Source organism: Anomaloglossus baeobatrachus, chromosome 3 (assembly GCF_048569485.1).
Source record: "Anomaloglossus baeobatrachus isolate aAnoBae1 chromosome 3, aAnoBae1.hap1, whole genome shotgun sequence".
Lineage (NCBI taxonomy): Eukaryota > Metazoa > Chordata > Amphibia > Anura > Aromobatidae > Anomaloglossus > Anomaloglossus baeobatrachus.
This window is the reverse complement of record NC_134355.1, coordinates 567,438,637-567,459,033: the sequence shown is the minus strand read 5'-3', so window position 1 is coordinate 567,459,033 and position 20,397 is coordinate 567,438,637. Positions and strand designations below refer to the sequence as shown.

Genomic DNA, 20,397 nt, shown 5'->3' with positions numbered 1-20,397 from the left:
AGAAAGCTGTCCAAAGAAATCTGCCGCCTCTTTAAGATTGCCTAAAATGGGACAAGACATTATCATTAAACAAGTGGCAGACACGGCCTGCAACAGCTTTGTCTGGGTGATTTTTCTCCACGAACCCCTGAACCTTATTCTCTGAAGAAGGCACATTCTCCCCCGTCTCTCCTTCTTTAATTGAAGCAACTGCTTCCTTTTGCTGTCTGTTGCACTTCTAGTTGAAGGTCTTGCAGCTCTTCAGTGGTGAGTTCTTCACTGTGGTCATCCACTAACTCTTCCATAATCTCAGCATTCACCTCCAAACCTATGGGTGTCCCCAAATCAACAACTGACTGCACCACATGTGTAGGGTCTTCAGAGGAAGGCTCAAACCCTTCAAAATCTCTCTGAAGGATACATCCTGGCCATAATTTCTTCCAGGCAGATGTCAACGTCCTGGATGTCACTCCTTGCCAAGCCTTATCTATGAGGCTAATGCAGTTGAGAATGTTGAAATGATTTTTCCAGAACTCTGTTATGGACAATTCTGTACCTGATGTCACCTCAAAGCACATTTGAAACATTGGTTTTATGTACAGTTTCTTGAAATTTGAAATGACACTCTGGTCCATAGGCTGGAAGAGAGGTGTGGTATTAGGCGGCAAGAACTTCACTGTGATGAAACTGAACTCCTCCAACAATGTGTTCCAAACCAGGAGGATGTCCAGGGGCCTTGTTCACTAGCAGGCGTCACTTAAGGGACAACTGATTATCCTGGAGGTATTTTTTTCACACTTGGGCCAAACACTTCATTCATCCACTCAATGAAAATTTCCCTCGTGACCCATGCCTTCTTGTTTGCCCTCCACATCACACACAATTTACTTTTAATCCCATTGTTTCTGCTAAACACTCTAGGAGTTTCTGAATCGTACACCAGATGTCAAGGGCACGGGGTAGCCAGTGGTAGTCGTGGTGCGTACAGGAGTCACCAGGTTGCAGTGCAGCCGCTCGGTAACCCCCTGCCTCCCTGTCACCACACCACTGACAGGATGACTCCACAACAGTCCCATCTTCACACTATTCTTTCTCAGAGACAATAAATCAGAGACATGTTTTCTTCTTGCAAACAACCGGATTTTACTGTTTGTTAACACAGGTACATCTTTTGATCACATTACACAGGCACCGTCACTGGTCCCATCCGGGTTCCCACCAAACTCCACTTCAGTATTAAATTTAACGGCCGACCGTTTTCCTGGCACCTGGGCTCCATAAGATATCTCTAGGTCCCTCATACCTCTGGCTAATGGCACACTAGCACGGACTAAATAAAATAGTCTTTTTGACCGCTCCATCCCACTCACAGGGACTGCTTGCGCATATGAAAGACCACGCATAACATGACTCCTCTGTCTTAGGCCAGGACCAAGACATACCCTACTCCCGAAGGCTCAATTGATCTTTGGTCTCGCAGAGGGAATCTTCGGGTTTTCAATACAGGAGAATACGGACACCTCCATGACCGACCGGACTATACCCCGCTTCTGGGTACGCAGTTAACCAATCCATTAAATACAGGATCCCACGTGTCCGCGATCATAGGGGTGACCCTTAGTATCAATAATCAGGATAGACAATTTTGGGCTTCTCTTCTGTAACTACTACTGGGGACTCTCCTAACCTTCCCACTATCTCCTGTCCTTTTTATATGACAACTTCTCCTCCTCTTCCTTAACTGTTTGCTGCCTAAACAGGTGCCAAGACTACTGTTCCTAAGACATACTGCCACCTGGTGGCCATTTACACAAAATACTGTACAACATATACATTAAATGTAACCCTACAGTGTGCCGGCTACTTCTGCAGGGGTGGGCATAGCCCTGACCCCCCTAAAAGTAATGGTTTCACTTTGCAATCACCACTAGCATTATCACAATACAAAAGAGTTAGCCTATCTTTCATGGGCTTATGCCATTGCAGTGTTTTTTCCTCCTGTGTAATGAATGTCCTCCTTGGCATTTTTTACCAAAATAGGCCAGTTTCATCACAGTTGAAGACTTGTTAAGGGATGAATCCTTCAGCCTCTATGTAATCTTTTAATTCAGACACAAATTTTTCTGGCTCAGACTAGTCCGAACTCGCAGCTTCGCCATGCCTAGTAACACTGTGTATGCCAATACACCTCTTGAAGTTATCGAACCAGCCTCTGCTGGCCTTAAAATCACTAGGTGCACTAGCACTTGTCCCAGGCTTTTTCTTAATAAGATTAGCATATAACAGTCTGGCCTTTTTACATATAATGGATTCCAAAACAGAATCGCCATCTAACTGTTTTTGAGTGATCCAAATGAATAATAACTGTTCAACCTCTTCAATTGTTTGCGATCTCTGTTTTGTTAGCATATTCATGCCTTTCGCTGCATTAGCCTCCTTTATTGCTTCCTTTTTTGCCATAATGGTACTTATTGTGGATGGTGACTTCCATGCAGCCTAGTTCAGCAATCTTACGGCCACTCTCATATTTTCCAATAATTTCCTTCTTCAACTCTACAGTATTGTGTTCCTGGCCTTCTTCTTCAAAGGGCTGCTGGTCCTGGAAATTTTCTTTGGTCCTATGATGGAGCTAAAAGGAAGGGGTTAACTAATTAGCCAACTGATTAGCAAGGGACACACCTACAGGCATGTTACTTATGTTTTGAAACACCGGCCACTCTGATCAGGAGATTGCTCGATTCGCCCTTTGCAGTCGCAAAATTAGCAGCGTGGTCACGTGGGCAATCAGACGAAGTCAGTCGAAAGCTAAAGCAACCAACAATAACCAAGACAAATTTTCCACTGAAAAAAAATGACGAAATCCGAAACCAGCGATAACCAATGTTAACAAAAACCGAGGTACCACTGTACAATGGAACTCAATCGGGAACCTGAGCATTTTTCTGGGAAATCTTCAGAAAAAATGCTCGAGTTCCCCATTGACTTCCATTATACTTGGGTGCTCAACTCGAGGTTATCCAAGCATATAACTGCTGGTTATGAGTATGGCGCACCCTAGCATCATAGTGCTCACTCATCACTAGTTTAGGTTACTTTATTTACCAGTAATTATGTGGAAAAAAAACCCAAACACCTAAAACACATTGACCTTATTTGCACATGTGACTCAGGGAACGTCATAGACTGTGTTTTGATAGGAAAATTTAACCCTGCGCTTTACAGTTACACTCCAAAAATCCTGTCTTCATTAAAGTCAATGGAGATAGGAGCTACAGCTTATTAATAGCAGCTGTGAGTGGTTGCTATAGGAACAAAATAAATTGTTAGTATAAGAAGCTTATGTGTGAGGTAATAAGATGTAGGTGGGGAGACTGATAGAGAGAAAGACACAGACAGACATAAGCACAGACAGAAACTGACAGACAGGGAATGAGACAGATAGAGAGACAAAGAGACAGAGAGACAGAGACAGACAGGGAAAGAGATAGACAGAGGGGGAAAAGAGACAGAGGGGGAAAAGAGACAGAAGGGGAAAAGAGACAGAAGGGGAAAAGAGACAGAAGGGGAAAAGAGACAGACAGACACAGAGATAGAGAGACAGACAGAGACATATACCACAGACAGACAGACGTGGATAGAGACTGACACACAGACAGACAGGGAAAGAGACTGACACACAGACAGAGCCACACACACAGACACACACAGACACACACAGAGAAAGACACACAGAAAGAAAGAGATAGACAGACAGACTGGGAGAGAGACAAAGAGACAGTTACTATCCTGGGTAACGCCCGGGTACTACAGCTAATATATATATACAGTGTATATATATGTATATATATATATATATATATATATATATATATATATATATATATATAAAACATACATTTTTTTTGTCTGCTCACATTCTTGAACATTATCAATACACTAATAATGTTAGAGAAAGAATCAAATTTCTATAGTAAGAGCATTAAACAAAAAATCAGTACATATTCAGTTTTACCTGATATATATCAGCATCATATGGGGCTGGATCCCACAAGATTAATATTACATCTTTATAGATTGGGTTTTTCAGGAAATTAAACCCTTTCTGCGTAACAACCTGCAAATTTGAGAAACAGTATATAGATAAGAATCTGAATTTTTCAGTTTATACTTTGAATACTAAGATTTCCTTACCACATTACTCATTTAGTGTCTTTAAAGAACATGAATTTTCACCTGTCATTTTTATAAGTGTCTCAGTGAAGCAATTATGTAGAGGTATACCAAATAGCTATAGGGGTTGATAGCATAACTTAGGATGTGACTAAAATGAATAGGAGATAAACAGCAGTACTCACAGCAGTCCGTAAGCAATGTACAGAGATGCTGTATTCCAGTCCATATAGCGCTTAGTTTCAGCCATTACTGGAGCAGTTCTCATCTGATTGATGGGGGTGCTGGGTGTCAAAAAACTACCATTTGTTAGTCTCACCTGGTGTGGTGGATCCTCCAAGCCCAAGGTCTGGATGGGCACACAGTTGTTGGTGCAGCACATGGGTGGGACATGTTGGATACCAACAAATGAGGGACAGGAAAGGACAGATAGGCACGTGGAATGCAGGAAACCACTGGCAGGTGGAAGACATCCAGCAGACAGCAGGCCATCTTCATCCTCCTTCTGAAGCATGTGTGCATGACGCGTCTACGTCATACACATTTGCCGGTCCTTTGCATGTGCACTACAATACTTTGACCTGCCCTGCTCTTGGCAGATCAAAGTGCGCCTGCTCAGGACCTGAATGCCGGCGAGTCAGTATGATGTCGGACGCGTCATGCACCGCAGCTTCAGAAGATGGAGGACAAAGATGGCCGAAAGAGGAGGCACCGGCACCGGAGGACAAAGATGCCCATTTGACTCACATCCACCGCAGTGACTGGTTTAGGTGAGTATTATAAAGTGTTTTTTTTATGTCCTACACAGCGGTCTGGGCTCTTATATACAGCATGTTAGAATGCTGTATATAAGAGCCCACTGGTGGTATCCGCAGCTTATAGGGGAATAAACTGGTGACAGGTTCCCTTTAATGCGCCTCCCAGATGATTTCATGATAGAGTAAAGCGGATGCTTGATATGAAACTTCCTGAGCAGCATTGACTCATTTAAGTACTTTTTTGGTAGCCATCATCTCTTTTCAGGAACGTATCCTTTCCAGTCAATCAAGTAGAAGCGTTTACTACGAACCTTCTTACAGTCCAAGATCTGATTGATTCCATACTCAGGGGCATAACGGTTGTGGTTGCAGGGGTCGCAACTGTGACCGGGCCTGGGGCTTCAAAGGGCCCATCCTGGCCCTCAGCACTTGGTTCAGCTTGATGTGAAGCCGAGTACCACATCCAGCTGACTTGTGTTGCAGCACTGATCCCCATCTGGACCCTGTGCTGCAAACTGCGGTGGAACATGGTCACTGCAGCCGGCTCTGGGGATAACACATGTCCCACCTACTTAAAAAATGCATATGCACTTCTCTCTCCACTCATAATCCCGCCCACCTCTTTCCAGTGAAGCCGGTGCTGAGAGGTGGGCGGGCTTATTGGCGGGGAGAGCAGTAATAGCAGCACAGTGATCACCCGGCCCTCGGCTTTGTGTATGTGCTGGGCGATTGTCTGCTGCTATTAAAGAGAGCGATTTCACTGCTTTCTTGTCCACCTGGAAGTCAGTGGATCCCCCGCTGCCCTGACTCTGACAGTCTCTCGTCTAGCACACAGCACAAACGCTGTATGTTCCATGTAAGTTTCGCCCCTCTCGTCCATCAGAAGAGGGGACAAAGCTGATCATTGCCTTCTCCTCAGCAAAGCCATCCCCTGCACTCACTGCTCCAGAGTTACAGCAGTATTCCCCGCCCACCGGCACCGAGCTGCTGTGGAGTTTCAGACCTGTGCAGGGAGGGCTGCTGAAATACAAGAAACCTCTGAGGAGAGTGTATCCCCTGTCATCTGTCATTGCTCTGTAGTCGGCACTAGCAGGAGCGGAGGCTCCAAAGGAACACAATGCGACCTGAAGTGAGTACTGGAGCTCCCTGAATGATGTCTCTAGCCTCACTACCCTCTTCTATCCTCCTATCTACCCCTCACAGATGCACTCTCTTGCCCACTCCCCTCTTCTGTCCTTCACCTATCCTTTTATTTGCCCCTCACAGATGCACTCCCTTGCTCCCTCCCCACTCCCATCTTCTCTCCTTCACCTACACTCCTATTTGCCCCTCACAGTTGCACTCTCTTGCCCCCTCCGCTCTTCTCTCCTCCACCTATCCTCCTATTTTCCCCTCACAGATGAACTCTCCTGCCCCCTCCCTTGTTTTCTTCTTCACCTATTCTCCTATTTGCTCCTAACAGATGCACTCTCTTGCCCCCTCCCCACTCCCCTCTTCTCTCCTTCACCTATCTTCCTATTTGCCCTCACAGATGCACTCTCCTGCCCCCTCCCCCACTGCCTGTAGGCAGCTGATGATACCCCATTGCTGTCCTGTGATGGTGGCCGGGTCTCCTCATCTTCATGGTTTGCTGCCAGACATCCAACTTTCCTATTTCCTTGTGTATACAGTGTGTTTAAAAATGCAGACATATACAGTATATAACATAAATACTGTATATAACAAATATAGTATGTATGTCTGCATTTGTGTGAATAAGTGACTGTACATCCGACATTTTAGTGCTAAAATTCAGACATTAAAAAGCGTAAACAATACTAAAAGCACGAAAAAAAACACTTAAAAATGGCAAAACTCATGTACCACTAAAAAAAAAAACTACCATTTTCTATGCAAAATTAATAAATCTATAATGTTATTTTTAGCACAAATATGTACAGACAAAAAGGTGAATGGGGCCATATACAAGGACGGAAACATATACGAGGATGGGGGACAAAGATACAAGCATGGGATGGTAAAACTGGATGCTGAGGGAATAAGGCTCTTTCCCTCAGGACCCAGGTTCTGCATGCTTTGCTATACATTTGTCCCTGAACCCCACTTTCCCATGCTCTACTAAACATCTTTCCCTCAACACCCAGCTTTCCCATGTTCTATAACACATCTTTCCCTCAGCATGCAGCTTCCCCATGCTCTGCTATAGATCTTTCCTTCAGTACTCAGCTTTCCCATGCTCTGATATCAAGGGCAAGCTGGGTGCAGAGGTAAAGATGTACAGCAGAGCATCGGAAAGCTGGATGCTGAGGTAAAGATGCATAGCAGAACATGGGAAAGCTGGGTGCTGAAGGAAAGAGAGATATCAGAGCATGGAAAAACTGGGTGCTGAGGAAAATATATATAGAAGACCATGGGAGGGCAGGGTGCTGAGGGAAAGATCCAAGTGTCAGCATAATTATCCTGTACTCTGAACTGGGAGGAGTAGAGAGGAGACGGGGGGGGGGTTGGGGGAAGGTCCAAATTTTGCACCTGGGCCCATTGAACTCTAGTTACGCCACGGCTCATACTCCTTGTCAAAAATAGAAGCAGATGTAGGGACAGTGTAACCCATAGAGATTATTCTATTGAGGACCAGAGGGTGTAGAATAGAGACATTCTCAGAGTAACTGGTTTGATAGATCAATAATTGGAAAAAGACTAATAAACTTGGATGCCAGTTTTTTGCAATGATCCTTCATTAGGATTTTTTTGTGGAAAGCCATACCTTATCTCTGAGGGCGATGTTGGGCATGGGTCGACAGTGTCTATCAGCATTCTTCTTAGCCCTAGCTAAATTAGTTTTTACCTTAAGCGGGCTTTACACGCTGCAACATCGCTAGCATCGGCTAGCGATGTAGAGCGCGATAGCACCCGCCCCCGTTGTATGTGCAATATTGTGTGATCGCTGCCGTAGCGAACATTATCGCTACGGCAGCGTCACACGCACATACCTGTGCAGCGACGTCGCTATGACCGACAAACAATCCCTACCTCAAGGGGGACGTCACTGCGGCGTCACTAAGCGGCCGTCCAATAGAAGCGGACGGGCGGAGATGAGCGGGACGTAATATCCCGCCCACCTCCTTCCTTCCGCATTGCCGGTGGAGGCAGGTAAGGAGATGTTCATCGCTCCTGCGGTGTCACACATAGCGATGTGTGGTGCCGCAGGAACGAGGAACAACATCGCTAATAAGCAATTAACGATTTTTTGATTCAGGGATGACCTCTCCGTGGCGAACGATTTTGGCCACTTTTGCGATCGACTAAGGTTGCTAGTACGTGTCACATGCTGCGATGTTGTTAACGTCGCCGGATGTGCGTCAAAAACACCGTGACCCCGACGATAATACGTTAACGATATCGTAGCGTGTAAAGCTCGCTTAAGTCCATGTGTTATGTAAGTCCTGATAGATGTTGCTCACTGCCAGAAGTGAACTTTTAGCTGGAATAGGCAGAGGAGGAAGAGGTTCTTGGCTGAACACTGTAGCAAATGGAGATCTCCTAGACGACTCCGTAACAAACTTATTGTAGGGGAATTTGGCTGAAGGTAAACAGGTCAGGACAATTATGTTGGTGTGAATTGGAGAACATTTGCAAATACTGTGCTATTGACTGATTCATTTTTTTAAAATCTTCTCATTACTTTGGGAATGATATGCTGAGGAGAAGTTCAGGGGAATTTTTAAAATTTTGCAGAGTGACCTCCAGAATCTAGAAACCAATTGCATACTACAGTCTCAGGCTATACAAGCTGGAAGGCCATGAAATTAGAAAAGCTCTTTGAATAGTTCTTGACCCAAATGTGGAGCAGATGAAAGAACTTGTAGGGGCACAAAACGTGACCTTTTGAATAAATAATCCACAGCAATATAAATAGCAGTGGACCCCTATGCTTCAGCAAAATCTGTGACAACGTTCATAGAGATCTCAGCTGATGTGGGATTGGAAGAGGCTGTATCATACCTCCCAACTTTTGAAGAAAGGAAAGAGGGACAAAGTATGCGGCGTGCACAGCGTGCCCCGGCAAATTTTGACCACACCCCTAGCCACACTCATTTGTCAGTAAAGGTCATTCAGCAGATGCCCCGGACTGTTCCATAGTCATAGCAGCCAGAATTTTCTTATATTTATATGTGTCACTTAATGACATGTTGCTTATTTGGGCCTATAAGGCCGTGGTCACACGTTGCATAAATTCTGTTTCTTTTTGTTTCTGCTGCTGTCTGTATCAAACTACATAATAACTATCTTCTCTGATTATTTCATTTTTGCTGCATTTTTCTGCATTTTCTCCATTATTTAATGCGTTTTTGGTGCAGATGTGAATGTGCATTTTAAAGTGTTTTTATTGTAGAGACAAGCTTTTTCCTGCCTTTTTTTAAGCTCCACATAAAAACCTCCAGAGAAAAAAAAAACAAAACTGCAGAGTTCAGCGGCGTGTTCTCATGGAATCCACTTTACTTGGACAATTAAACACAGCAGAATAAATGTGCAAAAAAACAGCAGAAAAAAAAATGCAGCATTTACCCTACATGTGAACATGGACTAATTGTCCAAGCTAAGTGGATGAGACGTCCTGAACTCTCCGCCCCTTTTGCGTGACGCTGCTGAACTGTGCGGATTTGGTGTTTTTGTTCATTATAAGCTTCAGGATTCACATCTGCATCAAATACGTATCAAGTAAAGGGACAATGCATAAAAAATACCGCAGACACGCAATAATCAGAGAAGAATGTTATTGCGCTCGTGGTGCGGACACCTGCAGCAAAAACGCAGCATTTACACTACGTGTGAACACGGCCTCAACAATACATTTTTATTACATTTTTTGTGGGTTTTAATAAAGAAAAATAATAAATTGCGCCATTTTTTTCCGCCATTTACCGATCCCCATAAATAATCTGATCGCTGTCTTGTTCGGGTCGATTACAGGGACACCAAATATGTCCATGTTATTTGCAGATTTGTAATGTTTATTTTATAAAAAAGTGTAATAAAATTACATTATTCTATTTTTTTTATTATTTTTAGTAATTTTATTAGAAGTAAAAAAAAACCTCTTTTCCTTTCCCTCTAGAACACAGGAGATAGAGATGCTGCTCTGTACAATGGAGCTCTGTGTCCTGTGTAATCAGAGTCTGCATTGTAGGTTTATTCATATAAAATTCTCCCTCTTACATCATCAATTCCTAGTGGCTCACCAGCTAGAGCAGCTAGAAAAGCTAGGAGGGCTGCTGGGTAGATGTTTGAAAGTTGCTGGTTTGAATCCAAGGTGGTGAAGATAAAAAAAAAAAATGGCTTTCTATATTTTTCCTCATTTCTTTATAGTAGTTTTATGGCAAGAAATAAATCTGACTCTTTCCTTCACCTACAAAGAGATGCAGTATCTATCTATCTATCTATTTATCTACCTATCTACCTATTTATGATTCTATCAATCTATCAATCTATCAGTCTATCAATCTATCTATCCATGTATCTATCTATGATTCTATCTATCTATTATATATCTATCATGTATCATGTATCTATCCATCTATCTATATGTCTATCTACTTATCTATCATGTATCTATATATCCCTCTATCATCCATCAATCCCTCTATCATCCATCAATCCCTCTATCATTTATCCATCCATCCATCCATCCATCCATCCATCCATCTTTGCAGCTGAATAATCTGCTTCTGATTTCTCTACTGCAATATAGAGGTCAAGATTACCAAATCTTCCTATCTTTTCCAATATAGCCAGTGGCTCAGTGGTACAGCTGCTGCCTATGGAACAAAGAGCTCCACAGTTCATGGGTTCATGTCCCAGCTGCCCTGATAAAACCAGACCCAATGAGAATTTAATTTATTCACTGCACTGAGGGGAGGAGCCGGGACATCAGCTGTGAGCCACGGGACTGCGGGACAGACCTCTAAAATCGGGGCAGTCCCGCAGAATCTGGGATGGTTGGGAGGTATGGCTGTAGAAAACAGAGAGGAGCTTGATGAGAGTATTTGAACTGCGCACATGAGGACTGGATGCCACAAACTTCTTGATGTTTTGTCTCCATTTTAGCCACCAATAGAAGCGGGAGAGAAGTTTAGTGGTACATTTAACTCCTGGGTGACCAGAAAGGAGAGACAAACGAGCCCAGGAAAAGACCTTCCAGGTGACTGACTTTGAGACCAGAAAATGTCCCTTAGGCCCCCTTCACACGCACGTGTCTCCGGTACGTGTTAGGTCTGTTCCTGCACGTACCGGAGACACGGGCATACGTAGACCCATTAAAATCAATGGGTCTGCACACGTGCGTGTTTTGCCATGGAACGTGTGTACGTGTGGAGCATATGCGTGTCCATGTGTTCCACACGTAGACATGTCCACGTTTTCTCCGGCATCACGGGTGTCACACGGCCCGCATACGGACCACACGGATGTAGTGTGGATGTGTTCCGTGTGACACGCGCCGGAGAAAACTCACGTGTCAGAGAAAAAAGTAACACAACTTTACTCACCTTCTCCTGCCCTCCTGTCTCTGCCGCTGCTGTCACTTGCTGCTGACCGCCGCTCATTATGCTCATTTAATATTCACTTCACTGCGGCCGGAAGCAGCAGCAGCGGGGAGTCGGCAGGATCGGAGACCAAAGATCAGCACCACAGACAGCGACGCCGGGGACAGGTGAGTTGAAAGTTCTCGTTCTCCGTGTGTTATCACGGATAACACACAGAGAACACACGTAGTGCCATACACAGAGCACACCGAGGGCAATACGCACCTTTGACACATCCATGAAACACGTCACGTGCTTAATTTTCACGGACGTGTAAAAGAGGCCTTAGGTGGTGAACTGCAGGAAGAAGAGATGACAGCAAGAATACATTCTGGTTCAATAAAATGTGAAGGCTGGTCATCTGCAGCATCAGATAGATTGAAGGACCTGTATAGGACATTAACCCTCCGCTTTTTTGTTAGCTGGGTGATAGATCAGGAGGAAGTCAAAGCAAAATATTAAACAACAATCAAGGGACAAGCAATTTATCTTCAGTGGAGGACAGTCTTACCATCAGGGCGATACCTCCTCTCTCATCTAGGGACTGAAGTTTTCCTGTTTGGCCTTTAGTTTAGAACAGTTTATGCTAGAATAATCCAGCTCATCAGAATATAAACAGAGTCCATGTGAGAATCTATAGGATCTTTTGGCCTGTAATAGTCTTTTGTAAATGATTTGTGTGACACCCTGGCCTATCAGGTTGTCACAGGGTATTGTGCAATCTGTCCTTCTGTACAGTACCCATCTCCTCCTTGGTGTTGCCAAGAACAAGCTAATCAAAATACTAGGAACAATCTTCACCACACTCACCAGACACACCAGTGGCTAACCTGAAGGGAATAGGGTTGTCCACTTGGGGGGTTGGTTAAGGGGAAGTCAGGAGTGTCAGGAGACAGTCAGTTGAGTTGTGACTCTCAAGAGGAGAGGTCACAAGTCAGTTGAGAAGTGACTCTCGAGAGGAGAGGTCAGGAGCTGGGCTCCTTGAGACTACTAGGTGGCAGACGTTGGTCTGGGCCTGGTAGGAGCTGGACCCCGGTCTCAGGGGACCATGACAAGGGGCACGGACTGTCGAGGAGGACAGCCGGCGGCCTTGTGCCATCACCGGGCAGGGTCCAGGGCACGACGGGGTACGTGGACCCTTGGTCAGGAAGAAACTTCAGGCGTCCTGAAAATTTACCCAACGAGGACGGAGCCTTCAAGATCCGTTTTCCACCCGCTCCAAAATCGGGGTACTAGTGCAACGAGGGGGATAGGACTTTCCCACTACATAGTCCAGAAAATCCCAAGAGTGAACCCTGAGAGCAAGCTCACCCAGTTAGCCATAATGGTGAGCAGGAACTGACTAGTTTTATGCTAAAGGGACCAGTTAGAAGAAAAGGTGCCAAGGAAAAGGTCACAGACTAACAGGCAACACCAACGGGCACGGGATCCAAGCGTGCTCCCTCCAAGCGGCAGCGATGTCCAGAACTTTGGTTTAACACAGTTGTCGGTGTCTGCGTTATTGGACTGAGTGAGTACACAGTGACCCTTACTGTCCCAACGGCACCTCCCCGTCACCATCACCGGGTCCCGGGGCATCCCCCCACCCATGGAGGGGTTAAACACCTGGCTGCCCACACCATCGCCACCGGGTACTTCCAATCGCAGAGGTAGTACTTTATCTTACCACGTACTACGGGTGGCGTCACGAACTTTCCACACCATCCCCTGTAAATACCTCCCCTTTATTTCCGATTGACCGCGCGACCCCGACCCTCGGGTCCGGAGACCCCTCGAGCCACCGCGGATCCGGATCCGAGCAGCCTGTCTGCTGACACGGGGGCGGCACACCTTGGAAACTTTGGCGTTACGAACAGGATCCGAGCAGGACCCACTTACCTGGGTGACATGCGCCTTAGAGCCGAAAACTGCGAGTCAAGATTCCTTTTCCCGCCAATTCTGCCATTATCCACCATCTTTTTACGCCAAAACGCCATCTTCCCCGTGAAAGTGCGCGAAGCAGAAGCCCCGCCCTTCGTCCTGAATGTGAGGCCGGAACCGGATGTTCTCAGAGGGCCACAGGACGCGAAAGAGTGCTTAGTGAAAACCGAGGGGGCGTGCTGGAATATAACTACAGCGGAAGAGAAGCAGGGACGCCAGGACTCTGTCATAACGTTCCTGGTTGACGCAGAGGCAAGATGGCAGAGCGAGACTGGTCACCGGAACGTGCTGTTCCTGGGACCGCGACATGGATCAAGGAAGAGACAGAGCAGCTGTGCAGGAGAATGCGGACGCAGTTCCTGTTTATCTTGAAACACTTGGAGGGAAGAGATGAGAAGCCTGGCGATGGCGGTGCGAGCCCGTGAGATTGAGATCCCACGGGAAGAGAGGGTAAGCGGTTACCCAGTCCCTACTGATTGCTCAAATCCGGCCACAGCGGCTGAAGGATCCAGATCGCCCCCACTCGCGGTGAGCACTCCACCATCGCCTACCCTGTCCTCGGCGGACGCCGAGCTGCCCACACCAATCCCGGCAGCGGAACCTTTGGTGCTTTTAAGTAAAGTTCCAGCTACAGAAACCACAGTGCTGTCCCTCATCCCTGTCATGACAGCGGTCATCCGGACCCCGGCCAGACCATACCCGGCCACATCACCGGGCCCGTTCTCAGAGGCGGAGCACCCGGACCCTGTAACCCTGGCTGCGGAGCAGTCGGTTCTTCAATCTGCCAAGGCGGAAGTGGAGCCTGAAGAGCTCCTGGTTCCACTGCCGCGCGGCATCTCGACGGCTGTTGGGGCCGCAAGAGTCCACATAAAACCAGAGCCAGCTAGGGAGCAGAGGTCGGACATTGACGCCCCCTACTGGGAACGACACCAAGAGCGAAAGCTGACACCAGCGATGACAACTAGAGATCAACGGCAGTGGGAGATCATTGCCCGTACACGGAGGGAGAAGGAAAATTTGAGGAAAGCCACCTTTCGTGTTCGAGGGCCGCAACGAAGGGACCTCGTGCCGCGCTTCGACCCTGAGAAGGGGTGGGGTTTCCTCTGGGAAGCAAGTCTCCTTGATGAGGTGTTTGTAGCTCGAAGGGATATCGAGAGATCACCCGGGCCATAACCTGGAGCCAGGGGAGGTGGTCACTTACACACAGCACTGGAGCGAGCGGGGCTGGTATGCCCTAGATGTGAAACGACTCACTATGGTGAATGAGCAAATTGTGCCGGCTGCCGCTGTTCACTCCCAGCGAGCGGTACCAGTAGTTTGAAAAATGTTTAAATGCCAGTAGTTTAACGATGCCATAGAAATGTTAGGTATCGGTGCTTTCGTTTGTTGTTTTTCGCAGTTTGTTATTTTTCATTTAGACAATGTTATCAAATAAGTGCCTAATTAACCAGTTTTAATGAAGAGAGTGAAAGTTGCATGATTAACAAGAAGATTGCTAAAATGTGTACACCCGGTACATGGACTCTGTTTTCTATATTTAGTAAAAATGGACCATGGTCACAGGACTGGTGTGACCACCACGAACTTGTGTATTGTACATAGTTGAACCTCCTGTGTCCACCAGAGTCGTCTAATACAACGCCCGGGACCTTAACCTGGTCACGGACCCACCATAGGTATGCAGCGGGTCAGGTTGTTTGGGTGGCGGGTTAACGGGATCCGGGACATTGGGACTGGACTGTCGTGGGTAGAGGCTGCAACGGAGCAGGTTGAGTCTCCGCGTCCCACCGTTGAAAAGATGAACTCTTTAAGTTAAAATCTATAAAAATGTTAGTAACGTTTAAGTAACAAGCCTCCCTGATGTGGGATGAAAATGTAAATAAAAATGTTAACCTTTTTATTACCCTTTTCTTACAGTTTGAAAAAAAAATAAATAAACCTCTGATGTCCTGTAGCTCGGGGACGAGCTACGTTTAACCAAGGGGGAATTTTCTTTTGGCCTGTAATAGTCTTTTGTAAATGATTTGTGTGACACCCTGGCCTATCAGGTCGTCACAGGGTATTGTGCAATCTGCCCTTCTGTACAGTAACCACCTCCTCCTTGGTTACGGGTCCCTGAGAAGTGACTCTCGAGAGGAGAGGTCAGCAGCTAGGCTCCTTGAGACTACTAGGTGGCAGACATTGGTCTGGGCCTGGTAGGAGCTGGACCCCGGTCGCAGGGGATCGTCACATGGGGCATGGACTGTCGAGTAGGACAGCCGGCAGTCTTGTGCCATCACCGGGCAGGGGCCAGGGCACGACGGGGTACGTGGACCCTTGGTCAGGAAGAAACTTCAGGCGTCCTGACAATTTACCCGATGAGGACGGAGCCTTCAAGATCCATTCTCCACCCGCTCCAAAATCGGGGTACTAGCAGAACGAGGGGGATAGGACTTTCCCACTACATAGTCCAGAAAATCCCAAGCGTGAATCCTGAGAGCAAGCTCACCCAGTTACACAGTCACCCTTACTGTCCCAACGGCACCTCCCCGTCACCATCACCGAGTCCCGGGGCATCCCCCCACCCATGGAGGGGTTAAACACCTGGCTGCCCACACCATCGCCACCGGGTACTCCCAATAGCAGTGCTGGTACTCCATCTTACCACGCACCACAGGTGGCATCACAAACTTTCCACACCATCCCCTGTAAAAACCTCCCCTTTATTTCCGAGTGGCCGCGCGACCCCGACCCTCGGGTTCAGAGACCCCTCGAGCCACCACGGATCCGGATGTGAGCAGCCTGGCTGCTGACACGGGAGCGGCACATTTGCATAGGTTCAAGTGTGGCTGATTTGGAAGGAGATTTAGAAGAAATCTTTGGGGAGACATGAGAGTCCAGAGTCTTTTCTCTAAGGCTGCTTTCACACATCCGATTTTTGCAGTGTGGCTCAATCCGGCTCAAAAACCTATGCAACGGATGCGGCGAAAAAAACGGATCCGTTGCATAAGTTTTATCATGCGGCCCGTCCGTTTTTTGACGGATGCGGCTTGATATTGAGCATGTGCAGTGCAAAAAAAAAAAAAAAAAAAAAAAAAAAAAATCGCATCCGGTGGCCGGATGCGTTTTTTGCCACAGGACGCCGCATCCGGCATCCATAGGCTTGCATTGTAAATCGCGCCGCATCGCGGCGGATCGTATGCGGTTTTTGCGCCGCACAAAAAAACGTGCCAGGCAACATTCCATCCGGCCGCCTCATGGGCTAAATATGCCGCATCCGGCAAAAAACGGACGCAACGCAAGGCCATGCGGCACAATACGGCGCTAATGCAAGTCTATGCAGAACAAACAGAACCGGCGGCAAAAAAACGGTTGCGTTTTTTCTGCAAAGCGCCGTATTATGCCGCTCAGCAAAAACCGGATGTGTGAAAGCAGCCTAAGGCTATGTGCACACTAGAAAAGTGATTTTTCTCAAGAAAATTTCTTGAGAAACTTCTGGGAGTTGAAGATTACCGCACATGCGGTAAAAAAACACACCAAAACTGCGGGAAAAACGCATGCGTTTTTGCCGTGATTTTGCCTTGGTTTTTCCGCAGGTTGGTCCCTAGATAGATAGATAGATAGATGAGAAACACCTATATAATGTCCCACCCCCCTGCATATTCTAAGCTGGCACCCTTTAGTGACTTTCATGTGGCACTAAAGGGTGCCTAGCCTTGTATTTAGCCAATAAATAATTTTAAAAAAAATGACGTGAGGTCCCCCTATCTTTTGTAGCCAGCTAGGGTAAAGCAGACGGCTGCAGCCTGCAGACCACAGCTGGCAGCTTCACCTTGGCTGGTAAACTAAAACAGAGGGCACCCCACGCTGTTATTTTACATTAAATAATTTAAAACAAAAAACGTGGGGTCCCCCCCAAATTGGATCACCAGCCAAGGTAAAGCAGACAGCTGGGGTCTGATATTCTCAGACTAGGGAGGTCCACTGTTATTGGACACTCCCCAGCCTAAAAATATCAGGCCGCAGCCGCCCCAGAAGTGGCGCATCCATTAGACGTGCCAATCCTGGCGCTTCGCCCCAACTCATCCCGTTGCCTTGGTGCGGTGGCAAACGGGGTAATATATGGGGTTGATGCCAGATGTGTAATGTCACCTGGCATCAGGCCCTGGGGTTAGTGAGGTCACGGGTCTATCAGATACACGACATCACCAACCCAGTCAGTAAGAAATAAAAAATAGACAACAAAAAAAGTTTTATTTGAAAAAATGCTCCCCACATTCCCTCTTTCACCAATTTATTGACAAGAACAATCAAATCCTGGTCCAGCGTAATCCAATAAGGGGGTCCCACGGCGATCCATACCATAGTCACTGTCCCAGTCAATGAAGAACAGAATATTCCCCATTGGCTGGGAGAGTAATGCAGTGACTTGAGCTAACATCATGAGGTCAGCCCAGGTCACTGCAGGGCATGACAAGTGCTGCTGTCAGGAGGTTAGATGAGATCATTACCTGCTGTGATGATCTCCTGTAGTCCTGCCATCAGCGCTGTCACTGCCTTCTATGCCCGCCGCGTTCTCAGCAGTATCGTGAGAGCCCGTGACGTCACGCTAGTGACAGTCTCGGGCCGCGGGCATAGACGGCAGTGACAGCGGTGACGTCAGGAGGCAGGAGATCGTCACCGCAGGTAATGATCTCATCTCACCTCCTGACAGCAGCGCTTGGCATGCCCGCGGCTGCATGCACTGCAGGGTGACAAGCTGCTGACACTGCGGGCAGACACTGACACTGCTGTGCTAGCAGCCGCGGGGCTGGAGCAGGACACAGACTGCACGGGCACCTGGAGGTCACACGGAAGTGCTTCTGTGCGGCGTCCAGGGAGTGAGGCGTGTGTGTGTTTACTCTGCTCCGCTTCCTCTTCTGTCATCATGACATCACTTCCTGCAAAACCGCAGGCAGCGATGAGCATTACCGCAGGTAAATCGCGGCTATACCGAGGGTATACCGCACATCATTTGCTAGCTGCGGTATACCCCCGGTATTTCGCGATTACATTACAGTGAATGGAGTGAAATACCGGGGGTATACCGCAGGTACCTGCGGAAAAGAAGTGACATGCACATTTTCTCAAGACATTTTCTCAACAAATTCTGCTCAAAGAATTTTCTTGAGAAAAAAACGCAGTGTGCGCTCAGCTATTTTTTTTTCCCATAGGTTTTGCTGGGAAATGTCTGCAGGAAGATTACAAACATTTCTCAAGAAATTTCTGCAGCAAAACCGCGGGTAAAACCGCGGGTAAAAACGCCTAGTGCGCACAGGGCCTAAACATTCTTGGAAATGTAAGTCCACATGAGAAGCAAGAGAAATGAAATCATCAAGTGAAGACAGTAAATTTCTACCCGCAAGTTGATCTTTCACATGGCTAGATAGGCTGACGTAGAGTGCGTAGCTGTTCTAGGCCAATTCAGTGAACAGGGTAAGGAACTGAATTGGACAATATCCCACAGAGCTTGTCCCTTGTCTTAGTTGCAGTAGGGAATTGGCAGCTGAGTGAACACGGCCTGGTTCATCAAAGACTAGGAATAACGCTTGACAGAAAGGAGGGTAGAAAATTTATTATGGTGTCATCGCATTCCCAAAATGGTGTAGCCCATGCCAAAGCAACACCAGACAATAATGAAAAAATGTATGCAAATTTCCACCGTTCAGAAAAAAAATGCTGGGGGCACAATTGAAAGTGCACGGTGCATTGATTTACAAAACCGCAACAAGCTGTAGGATCACCATTACATTGTGCAGCTGTGGGTAAATGTGGAACAATTTCCTAAGCGGAATGTTGCTAATTTGGATGTGTCAGGTGTTGAGGAGATAGTGGAGGAGATTGCAGGAATCTGAGGCAGTGCATCCACGCGAGCTGTGAAGTTTTGAATAGCCTGTACACATTCATGTTGGCGGACAGTTGCATCACAAGTCCAAGCAACTCATCTGTATCCCATAGCAACAGTGTTGTTGCTGTAGCATCATTGGGATCCATGGTGTTGGTATTTTATTAGATGCACCAGGTGAGGTGGATCCTCCAAGACCACGGTCTGGGTGGGCATATGGACCACGGGCAGAAAACCGAAGGCCAAAGTGATTCCCCAATGTAAAAATAGCATCAAAAAAGGGGAACCACAAAGGAAACAGGACGAAAACATAAATGCAAAAATACAAATTTATTGTGAAAATAATGTGGACAAGGATAGTGGCACATAGGACAAAAGAGCTGGAAAATGACAGAAACACAGCATTAAAACTAGAAAACAACAAGGCCAGAGACTGTGCAGCTCCACCATGAATATGCAGCCCAATAGTATGACAAATAGGCAGTGAGAAAATATAAGTTGCTAAAATAGCTAAGTATAAGCACAAAACACAAGTGCACCCTCACAAATAATGCCTGCAAGTACAAGTGTAGACATTACCTTGAGATATGGTAAGCTGAACAGTCAAACAGAACAGGTGATGAGGCAGGAGAGCCTTGATGCACGTTTCACCCGAATGGCTTGGTCAGGAGGTGTGGCTAAAGGTCCACAGTGGGAGGATTTTAAACATGAGTGCATTGATTTACAAAACCATTGCCCCAGTCAAAACTATCTAATCACGCCCACTTTGACTTAACAAAAGTTAACTCAGGTGCTAATTACTTTGATTGCTAATATCTACACAAAAGAGGGGCAGATATCACATCACATGGTCTATCGAGGCCAATCATGGGGTCTATCACAGCCAGTATAAAGGATGAGGAATGGCCAAGTAGCACCACTATATTCTTTTACAGCTTATACTGTGTATAGACGTCAGCGTGTACAGCTTATTTCACATCAAGACAGAAAAGGTGCCACTGTTGAAGATCATGTAGTTGCAACAAAAGGCGGCAGGCAGGAGGGTCAGTGTAAGGGCTCGCTCACAAGATCGTATAAATCGGATTAGTGCAATCTAATAGTAAAAGGAATTGCATTCAGAACAATG

General features: G+C 46.6%; 1 protein-coding gene across 2 annotated transcripts in view; it reads right to left on the bottom strand.

Moving 5' to 3' along the window:
* Positions 1–20,397, bottom strand: part of LOC142295562 (beta-galactoside alpha-2,6-sialyltransferase 1-like) — a 161,632-nt gene that overhangs the window by 27,638 nt on the left and 113,597 nt on the right. For both annotated transcript variants that reach the window (XM_075338666.1, XM_075338664.1), the window contains exon 4: positions 3,992–4,093. In XM_075338666.1, the coding sequence (XP_075194781.1) occupies positions 3,992–4,093 (102 nt within the window). The remainder of the gene's footprint in view (positions 1–3,991; positions 4,094–20,397) is intronic.